At 40.1% G+C, this 11,829-nt stretch overlaps 1 protein-coding gene across 3 annotated transcripts in view; it reads left to right on the top strand.

The window, feature by feature from the left end:
- ttc28 (tetratricopeptide repeat domain 28) overlaps positions 1–11,829 on the top strand; it is a 253,039-nt gene that overhangs the window by 148,182 nt on the left and 93,028 nt on the right. For all 3 annotated transcript variants that reach the window (XM_014012082.1, XM_014012083.1, XM_014012084.1), the window contains one exon: positions 9,399–9,546. In XM_014012082.1, the coding sequence (XP_013867536.1) occupies positions 9,399–9,546 (148 nt within the window). The remainder of the gene's footprint in view (positions 1–9,398; positions 9,547–11,829) is intronic.

Below are 11,829 nucleotides of genomic sequence, written 5' to 3' on the forward strand. Positions count from 1 at the left end.
GGGTGGTCTGTGGTGTGTTGAGTATTTAATAATCAACAGAGAAATGTTTTCATTGAACGTTAATCAGTACGGGATTAAGAGAGGCATGGAAAAAATCTCTGGTGCTCTGTTGTGTTGCTGTTACTCAATCTGCCGTTGAGGACAGCAGGAGTCAGAATGGATCTTGTTTCTTATCATGTTGCACAGATCAATATTTGTCCAAGTAGCCTACATCTTTTTAGGGTTTTGGGTTTCAAAATAATATGACTCTTACTACAGTTGTATCTGCGCTGCTGCATGCTTTTAGTCAGTCTCTGTGCCAATAGTTTTTATTTTCTCACCTGCAGCAAGGAACTCATGGGTGTCAAAAAAAAAAAAAAAGAAAACACACTGAACGTTTAAATTCGAAAAGAGTCTAGTCTAGCTATGGTGGTTTGACTGAAGAAATTTATGGCTGGGTGGTCCTCAAAGCTGTCAGGCAGCACTACGCCAGCCCACCTTTTCAGGAGTCAACGAGTAACTTTTCTCTCACTACCTCGCACCGTGATTAAGGGGCACAACAGATGGGGGTGTACCCTCTCTGCCTAAGTTTGCCTTCTGAATGGACCAAAGAGGTCAGAACAAGTGTCAGTAACATTATGGGGTGTCTTCTGAAAGAGCCTAGAATGTTAATGTCCCAGTTTTCATATCAGCCTTGTAGGAATCTGGTACATCACCTCAGATGATGAATATACCATCATAATTTTTAAACATCATCACTATATTTCAATACTGAGTTATACCACTGTGCTATCATACCACCCAAGCCTAATTGTTAGTCGCCTTATTGTGGCTAATTGAAAAAAAAAACAACTAACAAAATAAAAAAACAGGTAGTTACAGATCTTCCACTGATTGAAAAAGTAAATGCCATATAGTGATGTAAACCTTGAAGATATTTTCTAACAAAGTCTTTCATGACTGCCTTTAGTCTAGTGGGCTTGGAAGGCACTCCTGCAGCCTGGAGGTTGCTCTTTTTTCAGGGTTACCATCTGGTCATGATTGATTAAAGCTCCTTTAAGTAATTAATGCCTACTTTAATTGAGAGTCAGCCCTTGTGGCTGTGGGGATCCTGCACAGTGCTCAGGCAGAGAAGAGCCAAGGATCTAGTTGAGAGGGGGCACGGAAATCTGTTTAGCACCCTGACCCTCTCAGCCACATATCCAAAGTCTCTTAAGATGGTAATAGGCATGCATGTATGCAAGCTGCATCCATGGGACACATCGAGCCATAAATCATAGCGGTGGAGTGTGACGTGACTTTTCCAACATTAGAATTAACACGCTCGGAAAGAGCTACAGGCGTAATGCCAATGAATCAGCGTGTTTATCTCTTTACATTGGTTTGTTTCCTTTGTGGAAACACTGGTTGGTGGACGTGCCTGTATCACAAAGGATTTTTTTTTTGCCAAGCAGCACATTGTGACAGCATGTCACTGCAAGACACCTTAGCCTGCCTCTACAGTGCTGCTGTTACTCATGAATGAACAATACCAGCTTTTTCCCATTTTGTTTCACTCTTACTGTCACAGTAGATGTGCGCCACATGCCCTGCCCTTTGTCACTAAAGGCTCTTTTTGTCTTTTAGTAATTGTATACAGAAAACATTAAGCCGTCCCCCAGTCAGATGATGTGGGACACAGCGAATGCAGAGTGGTCAGCATTGATTCCAACATACCTTACTATGACCTTTTGCAATCTAAAGTCCTTCACTGCCTGCCGGTTTGATTTGAGCCGGCTAATCGATTCTTCGCAGTCGTGAGAGACTCTCTCCGCCATTGAAATATCTTTCAGGCAGCCTGGAGTTTACCTGGATCCCAATAGCTGCCACTCACTGAATAATGATACATTTACCCTTTAATTGCCAGCTCCACAAAGAATGAACATTTTAATTTGCTCTCATTAAGGCCATCTAATATAATGGGCTCATTAAGGGCTTTGGATTGAACTGCAGTCAGTAGGAACTACAACGCCCTTTGGGAGTAATACATCAATGGATCATAAATATTTTACTATGTCTACATAGGTGCAGATTGCTAAGGTGCTTCAATTGGACTCACACACATGCTTAACATGCACCTTTGATGTGACTTACGGTACTAAAAAAAATCCCTGAGGTTGTTCCACAAAAGGTTGCGGAGTCAGCAGATTGGAAGCAACAAAATCCTGAAAAAGCAACATTTTTCATTGACTGGCTGGATTAATAAAGAAATGCTTCAGTCAGTGGGAGGAAAAATTAGTCTGTCATTGCTTTTCCTCACTGAAACCGTACACACATGCTCAGATAAACACACAACTGATCGATGCGGGTCAGGGCCGTTTGCTGGTTTAGGGTTTGGTCTTATTAGATTGGCGAGATGGTAATAGACAGGCAGCTGTGTCATGATTCTCTCCATGTGACCCTGAGGCCAGAGGTTTGTGTTTGACCCACTGCTACAAATGTAATGCCCCCACCCCCCTGGAGAGGATAGACCTTGGACCTTTTCAGGACTGAGGGATAAAGATCTTCAACTGCAGGAGGATGTGTGGAGACGGGATAGAAATGTGGCTTCAAATTTAAGTTTAATTAAGTAACGTCTCAGCTGGGCTTCTTCTATGGTTCACAGCTTGTCAGCTCATAGTGCATCGAGCCCAAAACGGTATGTTTTTCGCCCCATCTAATTTGTCATAGCCGACATTTATCCCCGGATCTTAAATTAAGCAGCTGACATTTTGTGTACCCTGTGAATCGACAATGTCAGCTTGAAATTTCAGCAACAGACGTGAAAAGAATGGTGTAGGTACAAATCTTGAACCGTGGTCGACACATGACATTTCTGGGACAACACTAGAGGCCGAGACAATGGCAGATGCAGCTAAAGAGCAGGGAAATGGAAAGAAGAAAAGCTGCAATTTTTCCTGTGATGCTGTTAGTGGTGGTATCATCTCGGCGTCGTGGCCTGATTGGAGAGCTGACTTTAAGCAATGAGTGTTTGTTGGAAATAAATGGGTGGCTCTCTGGCAGAGATACAGGTGTGTTTTTTTTTGTGTGTTTGTGTGTGTTTCCCAGTTATTTGCAGCCTGCTGTCTCTATTTGATGCACTGATTTGGGTTCTGTTTTGTCATCCGTGGGGGGCTCCGTTCAGGATCAGTGTTTCGGCTTCACTTGCCCTGTGGGCGATCACAAACCTTCTGCAGCAGACATGTCCATAAACACAGCACAGCAGAGAAAGGGTGCGGCGCCATCTAAGGGGTTAGAGGAGCTTACGTGGCTTGTATTGATTTCCTCTTTTGAGTGCATCTTTATTATTGCTGATCACCGATCAGGCCACAGCAAGCGATGCAAAGCCCCGTGCTGCTGGAGCGCAGCTGGAGCCCTCACTGTGGTGAACGGCTGCTTCTGTTGTGCACAAGACGATATGATTTTTCTTTAGAGAGATATCATTGTTGGTGAGCTTTTACAACTTTGAGTGTGTGGCAGAAAAAATAAATCTTCTGTTGCTTCTAAAGTAGTTGTTCACAAGTTGTACTTCTCTACCACTGACAAGAATTAGTTTTCAATAAGACTTCAGTCAGAAAATAAATTGATAATAGGCTGAACAAATAGATCAAATGGTCTTTATAGAAACATTTATTATAGTGTCATGTCTTACGACAGGCATCTTATATTGCTTTAAGAATAAATTCTTGTTTTTTATGCATTGATTAAGCAAAAATTTCCAGGTTTCTGAACTGTTTTTCAGCAGTGATGTTATAATCCTGATGCTTGGAAGGGTTTTTTTGCTAATTTTATGAGCAACTAATTTAGGTAACTATTTGAACAGTTACATTTAGTAGATATGGAGTTTAATTATATAGCAGCATAAAGTGTCACTTTATTTCTCCAAGCTGAGACCATTCTAAGAGCTATCTACAAAAAGCAAGACAATTATTGTTCATAATTTTCCTACAAAACCCCACTGTATTCTCTAAACTATTCTTCTAATCCTAACTGAATAGACTAGATGAGAACTTTTTGCAGACTCACTTGTTTCGGGCAGAATGCTGAGACTGTAAATTTTCACACCTGTTTGTTAAATGAACTACATCTTGGTTATTGTTTACATGACATAGCAGCACACTTTGATGACATATTGAGTTTTTCTTTTTTTAAGCTTGTTAGGCCGCACGTCTTAAACAAAGAGGTACGAGTGCAAACACAGCCATGCTCCCCAGGGCTTAGGACACTCCGGGGGTTAGGGTTTCCTGAAGAGAAGCCTAAGAAGGGAGCAAGGACATATGGTGGGGCATTAATCTGCTAATAGAAAAAGAGCTGGAAACAGGTGGTGTTGTGCCAAACTCACAACCTTAATCTTGTCAACTTTCTGTTTGGCTGCTCTGTCTTTGAACCCTATTGTGAACAACAGAGCTGTCACTGAAAGAGAAATTGTCCATATTTCAACGTAAGTGCCGTGTTAGTACGAAAGAATGCACATGAAGTAATGTGCATGAGTGGCTTTTTATTATTATTATAATTATTATTTTTTTGCATGTACAGTATGTTGGTTCCTCACTGTGTGTAGTGGAGTGTATTAAGGAGATTTTTTTGCATCATTTGCCCTCGTCCTCTTAAGCATAAAGCATGAATATTTAAAACTACATCAAACAAGCATTCATGAAATATTAAAATGTTAAAAAAAGATGAAAAGCTTTTATCCTTTCTCCTTATTTTTAGGTATTTTGTAACGTTATTCTCTGTGTTTCCTTATTTTTTGTTTTTGAATTTTCCTCAAGCACACATTATCTCACATGGTGACATGTAACACTTTGAATTTACCCACGGCTGAGAACGACAAGCCTTCCTGCTAGAGCCATGTGCTCTGGTTTCAGCTTTAAATAAAAGATGCAAGAAATGTTGTATAATTTACCCCAAATTGAAGTTTAGGCAAAACAAATCATTTGAAGCTGTGGTTGGTTTAAATTATGTTGTACAAGATGCGTAACAGATGCATCACATTTCAGGGCATGCAAGTGTTCTGTTGAACTTTGAGTGATTCTCCGTCATGCTTCCTGGTTTTTTTTTTTTTTTTTTGGGTTAGATGCTTTTGGCTCAAAGATTAAGCGCTCACTTATACCACTCAATTTCGTCTCTAATGCTGTATGCTTACGAGGCAAAGTTAATCTGTGGAGTGCTCTCTCTTTCTCTTTTTTCCTCCTGCTGTATTACTCCCAATCTCTTTCGCTCAATTTGTCTTTCTGTCGGGCTAAAACCTAGAGGCTGTGCTAATCACTGGAGCAGCAGCTCTAAGCAGATGCTGCTGTGTTTTTAGAAAAGATCCTGTTAAGCGTGATTTTTAAGAAATGTGTTGAGGGTAAAACGCAGCTCTCTTTACCCAAAATAGTGAAGAAAAATAAAGTAAAAAGGAAACTAGCTCTTCAGTGACGACAGCAGTTAACTCACTGGTGCCTTTGCTCCAGCTTAAACTTTCACTGTGAACAACTATAAACTTTTAATGCATTTGATTGCTTGCTTCATTTTTATTGCCCATAGTTAACAGGGTGTTGTGAACAAATTTTAACTTGTAGAAAGTAGTCTTTACTAGAACAGATTAACATTTTGAGTTAACCCATTTCAAGATGGCCTTTGCAGCCAACTTACTCAAAAACCACAAAAATATCTATAACTCTAAAATTGAGAGATATTGGCCTAAACCAGGGCTATTCATCCGAGGGCTACAGTTACTGCAGGTCAGCAACTCAGGGGCCGAACCTCCCGCAGTTACAGTAATTATGTAAATAAACCAAGTATTAAAAAGATCTGTTAACTTTGAAATAGTTTATTTTCCTGTATTTAATCATGAATACAACATACAGTACCCTATAAAAGTAGTGATTATTAAGCAATATCAAAAACAAAAAGAACACATAATGCCACCTATTTGACACAAATATTATTTTGACGTCTCTGACTTGATTTTTAAACCAATTTTATTTTCACTTTCGTAGTTTTATTTTCAACTGCTTGTAATTTTAACTGTCTTGAGTGAGTGTAGAAATGGTTTTACCAGCTTCTAGCTGAGATTCTGACGTTTCTGTAGATACCAAACATGACTATGTTTAACGAAAATAACTTATAGTAATGAAAGTAGAAATCAGGGGGATTGGACTTAAGAGTCGAATGAACCAATTGGCGGGCCGAACTTTGGTCACTTGTGGACCCGATGTGGCCCGCGGGCAGTCAGTTGAATAGCCCTGGCCTAAACTGTGGTGTGGTAGTATCTGAGAATGATCCCTTAACTAACACATTCTGAGTTCTAACAGATTTTGCAGGATTTTTGTTTAAAATTTAGCCTAGAGTCAACACTGTTTCTCAGTTAGCAAAATATCCGACAAACCACTAGATGGATTTTATTGAAACGTTCAGGAAATAATCATTCAAAGTACTTCAAAAAGAAAAAAAAATAAGTAGGTCCTCTGGATGAGTTCTTCTTTAGTGAAACGTTTTGTCTCTCCTTAAAGAGACCTTCAGTCTGAAGAGTTTCAGGTGAACTCAGCCTTATAAGCACTGCCTCCACATGGTGGAAAAACAGGTTAGTCACATGCAAAAGAGGGCCATCGCCTAACAATAGGCTTGATTAGCTCTATTTAGCTCTCTAACACACCTGATTCAGTCTGTGAATTACCTCTTCCAAGTTCTGTAGAAGCCTGAAAATCATCCATTCATTCAAGTCAGGTGTGTTGGAGCAGAGAAACGAGTAAAACGTGCAGGGCTGCGGACCTCTAGGACCAGAAGTGAGTAACCCTGCACTAAGTGCTACTTACTGAATAATTTCTTTTACATGAAACAAGCATCAAGTGTTGAAGTCAACCCTGTTTGTCTGATAGCACAATATCCCATTAACCATTAAATAGATTTTAATAAAACTTGGAGGAAGTAATCACTGAATTCATACTTACAAATGTTTCATTTTTGGAGTCAATACAATTTAAGATGGCCGGCACACCTAATCTACATCAGCTAGCACTAAAATGATAATTCAATACGTTCTACAGAAATTGAGCTGGAATTTATATGAGTTAGTAGCTGAGAGTCATTCAAAAACCATACTTTGATTCTGACAACATAAGAATTTGTTCAGAGTTTAACCAAAATGACTACATCTCCAAAGTTTCTCAACATAAGATGATCACAGTCTAAAATCTTGTTTTAAGGAATGCAAGGCCTTCCCTCATGCATTATTGCTCTTCCAGCTATATTTAATTATTATTATTATTGTTATTATTATCAGCTGCGATGATGTAAAATGAATGAAAGCCTTTCATAAGCAGTTCAGTTTGAAGTGATGAGTTGGATTATGTAGCAGCTAAGAGCGTTTTGTAAATTTGTCTTTATGCAAGCACATCATGTCATATGAAGGCAGCAGGAGATTAATGAAAAAGAAAAACACTATAAGGCTCTTCAGCACATTGACTCTATCATTTTTCCCATTTGGTGTTTATTTATTTATATTTTCTTTTATTTATGTGCTCTGTTTATTACATTTTCTGCCAAGTTCTCAACCATAAGTGAGAGAGGAGGACTTACAATGAAACAAACATAAAGAACGTTATTTTTGGATTGAAGTGAGCTTTATTTTATCAATTGTATTTTCTTCCTTTTCTTTCCCCGTTTGGCTCCGTATGGCCCCAGCGCTTAAGGGAATGGAAAAAAAAAGAATGGCAGACATATTGTAGGCTAAATCTAATCAAAGAGAGAAGTGCCTTTGAATGTCTTTCGTTCCCTTGGGCAAAGCGCATATATGTTTTTTTTTTTCTTTTTTAGGGGGCCCATCGGTTCTAACCGGTGCATCCTGCTGGAAACTCCTCCGTTTTAAAATGCGATTAATATTGAACAGGTACCCTGGCCTGCGCTCCCGTCATATAATAGCAGCATTAGAACAAAGGTTAATGCTTTGAATTTAATCTCTGTCCTCGTCATTTTTAGTAGAGTTGCACTGCGAGTGAAGGGAGATGGAACTGTTGAGGAGGGAAGGGGAGGTGGAGGGGAGTTTGGAGAGAGATTGGTAGTCTGAGTGGGGCTCAGACGGAAGCAAAATTAATTACTGGTCTCTATAAATTCAATGTCATGTCTCATTTTCTTTAATCCTCCCAGCCTTTCTCACTTCCTAGTGGTTCTAACAGAGAGGATTGGAAAGACTAATGAAAAGGCCTCTTAGATGCTAATGGCAAATTAGCCTTCATGTCACTTTTGGAAGCTGAGTGGAATGACTGCCGACTCACTGAGGATACGGTGAGGTGGCAGCCTGGACTGCCCCCTGCCCCCCAAAATAAGAAGGTTATGCTTCTACCTTATGACAGTTTTCTTTTTTTTCCACATTGTTCCGTGTCCCTTTTCCGCCATGATTTATAGCTGTGATTGTGTGTTTCTAAGACAAGAGCCAACAGTTCTGAGAGCCTTCTCTTTGGAGGGTTTAGTGGTTTGGATCGCGAATAACCAGTTCAGTCTCATTCCATCTCTCACTTTGGTTGTTGCTAGACTGGACCAGAGTCAGATTTAACAACTCACTTGGATCATTGTCTGATCAGGCCTCAGACACAAACAAATGAAGTCATGTGCTCTGATGAAACTTTTTGTTTTCTTTCAAATGAATCTAGAAAGACGTTTCGAAGGAAAAAAAAATAAGACACACTTATTGATGGGGCTTCAGATCTCAGAGACATCTGTTTTTGGTTTAAGTCCTCGGAACGCTCCAAAACATTCTAGTCTCTGACGATATGATACAATCTGTCACAAGTTGCACAAAGTTTGTCAGTTCATGGGAAACTCACAGCTCCATGAATAAATGACTAAATGACAAATCAGTTTAATTTTTGTCTGCTTGAAAAGCCATTCTTCGTCTCTAGCTGCATGTGTGGCACTTGACTGTCAAAGGGAATTGTACTATCTGAGGTATTAATGAGTGTTTTTAGAGGAAGGCTATAGACAGACTTCAGTTAGCAGCGTTTGTCTTGTTCTCATTTCTCTTTCTCTTTACTTTTTACTCAGACAATGCCAAAGAGAAATCCCAGTGCTTTACTAGAACAGTTTACTCTCTCAGCAAACACAGAGAGAGGCAGAGAGGAGAAAGAAGGAAAAAATCAAACAGAGAAACTAGAGTCGTTCCTAAGGAGGCAGCCAGCCAGAGTGTAACATGTGCATTTATGTAAAACTTATAATCCAATTAACAAGTACAAAAAACTCACTGATCAGTTTATAATGGGAATACAATGCAGGAAGGTGCCATGTTCGGGAAACTGCTCATGTGTTAAAAATGCAAATGGCGTGAAATGAGTGTGTCTGGTAATGTGTTTGAATTAAACCCCATGCTGTGGCAAACGGCCAGAGCTCTGATAACTCTTTTCCCCCCTCCCTTCTCGTTACAGGCATACTTCCGACAGGGTGTTGCCCTTCAGTACCTTGGTCGCCATGCAGACGCACTGGCCGCCTTTGCCTCGGGGCTGGCCCAAGACCCCAAGAGTTTGCAGCTACTCGTGGGCATGGTGGAAGCCGCCATGAAGTCGCCGTTACGAGGTGAGAAATGTAGCAGCTGACGGTGTTGCCCCTTTGTGTTTGAGTGGTTATCATTTACACGTCACTATCTGTGAGCATCTCTACTTCCTGCAGCCGTTTAAAAGCTTGTCTCACAGATAATCCTGATTCTGTCAGTCAATATCTGTGCTGGGGTGACTTTACCTGTCAATTTTTTTGTCGCTGTTTTGCAAGGAGGCTGTCTATCTTTCTTTCTTTCTGATTGTCGGTGTCAAGTACTTACCTCCAGACTCTTAAGGGATGATGCCTGCAGCTTCAGCATATCTTATTGTCAGTCGGGCTGATCACACGTACAGATACCCTCTTATCTTAATAGACATCCAACATTAATGCTATTGTGTCTCTCTCTCTGTAAGCTTTTATACCAACTGAAGCCAAGGCTACAACAATGGAACTCAATGATTTTCTCATGGGTTATTACCAGTTCTGTTAGGTAAACACAATGTCTTGTCAATAGGCGCTTTCACAAAACACTTCAAGGCTTAGACACCTCAAGGACTTTCTGGTCATCTTGTTGTGATTTCTGAACGGACCGAGATGGCATGAGGGCAGGGCTGAAGTCAGCCTGTTGCTGTTGTGCCTTTGTGCTGCCAAGCGAGGTAGTAACAGAGCTGTAAAAGTGTGCATATGAAGAGATAAATCAGCTTTCTGGCTCGAGGATGTGAAGGGTTTAAATACCTACATGACAACAAACAGATTCATTACAGGGAGAAAATTGATGACGACTTACTAGAACTGTGCATTTAGTTAAAAACTTTGGTCAACAACAAAGAGGGTTGTTAAATCAAGTTAATTTGTCATGTTTGACAAATAATGGGGTAGACATCTGCTCCACGCCTCTTTTGGTTCTGTGAAGCTTGCTTCATTTTTGGAAAAAAAAAACATTGAATGATTACTGGCAGCTTAGAGATGGATAGGTTAGGAAAGTAGCCAGAAGACATCCTAATAGTTTTATCTTTGGGGCGGCTGTGGCGGAGTGGTTAGGGGAGTCGTCCTGGAACCAGAAGGTTGCCGGTTCGATCCCCCATCTAGCTGTCTCAGTTGTTGTGTCCTTGGACAAGACACTTAATCCCTAATGCCTCTGATGTGTGTCGATTGGCACTGATTAGTCTCCATAGATCAGGGCTATTCAACTGGTGGCCCCAAAGTTAGGCCCGCCAATTGGTTCATTCATCTTTTAAGCCCAAACCCCCGGCTTACTACTTTAATTACTCTAAGTTCTTTAAGATAAACATGGACATGTTTGGTATCTACAGAAAAGACAGAATCTTGGCTAGAAGCCGGTAAAAACCATTTCTATGTACACTGAAGACAGCTAAAACCACAAGCAGTTGAAGATAAAATGATGAAAGTGAAAATAAAATAGGTTTAAAATTTTGGCAAGTCAGAGATGTCAAAATAATATTTGTGTCAAATAGGAGGCAGAATGTGTTCTTTTTGTTTTAGACAACGTTTATCACTACTTGTCTAGGGTTCTGTATGTTGTATTCATGATTAAATGCAGCAAAATAAACTAATTCAAAGGTAACAGATCTTTATAATACTCGGCTTATTTACATAATGACTTTAATTGCTGGATGTTCGGCCCCTCAGCTGTTGACCGGCAGTAACTGTGGCCCCTGGAGCAATTTAGTTGAATAGCCCTGCCATAGATGATTCTACATGTTAGCTTTGTAGAGACCTAATAGAGTGCTGTGTGAATGGGTAAATGAGGGCAAAGATTGTAGTGTAAATCGCTTTGAGTGTCCTGGATGGATAGAAAAGCGCTATGTTGGTACAGTCCATTTACCATTATCTTTGCTGAACAGAAGAAAAAATTTACATTCAACTTTATGCTTGGTCTACGCAGTAAGATGTTAAAATAGTATCCTGATTTTCAAAATCTGAGAGACTCCACACATGACAATAGAAATCACAGGTGCCTGTTTTGTTGTCTGTATTTTTGGATTACCCTCAAGCATACATGTCAACTTGTACGGATTGTCTGTAAGTTATAAGGATTTTACGTCATTTTGCAGGTATACGGGCGTATAGAGCAATCTCATGATTTTTTTCAAGTCTTATGGATTTTTCCAAAACCTCATTTTCAATTTTATCTAACATGTCAGAGCCTGTAGGATGATTTAAAAAAACAAAAAAATAACATCAGCCATCTTCCAGCTTGTTCTGCCACTAGAAATAAGTTTTGAACTTTTTCCTCTCTCCTTTCCTCCTTCTTCGCAGCAGGCTGACAACCCATCCACCCCCACCCCCCACCCCCGGGTG

The sequence above is a fragment of the Austrofundulus limnaeus genome, unplaced genomic scaffold (assembly GCF_001266775.1).
Source record: "Austrofundulus limnaeus strain Quisiro unplaced genomic scaffold, Austrofundulus_limnaeus-1.0 Scaffold88, whole genome shotgun sequence".
Classification (NCBI taxonomy): Eukaryota; Metazoa; Chordata; class Actinopteri; order Cyprinodontiformes; family Rivulidae; genus Austrofundulus; species Austrofundulus limnaeus.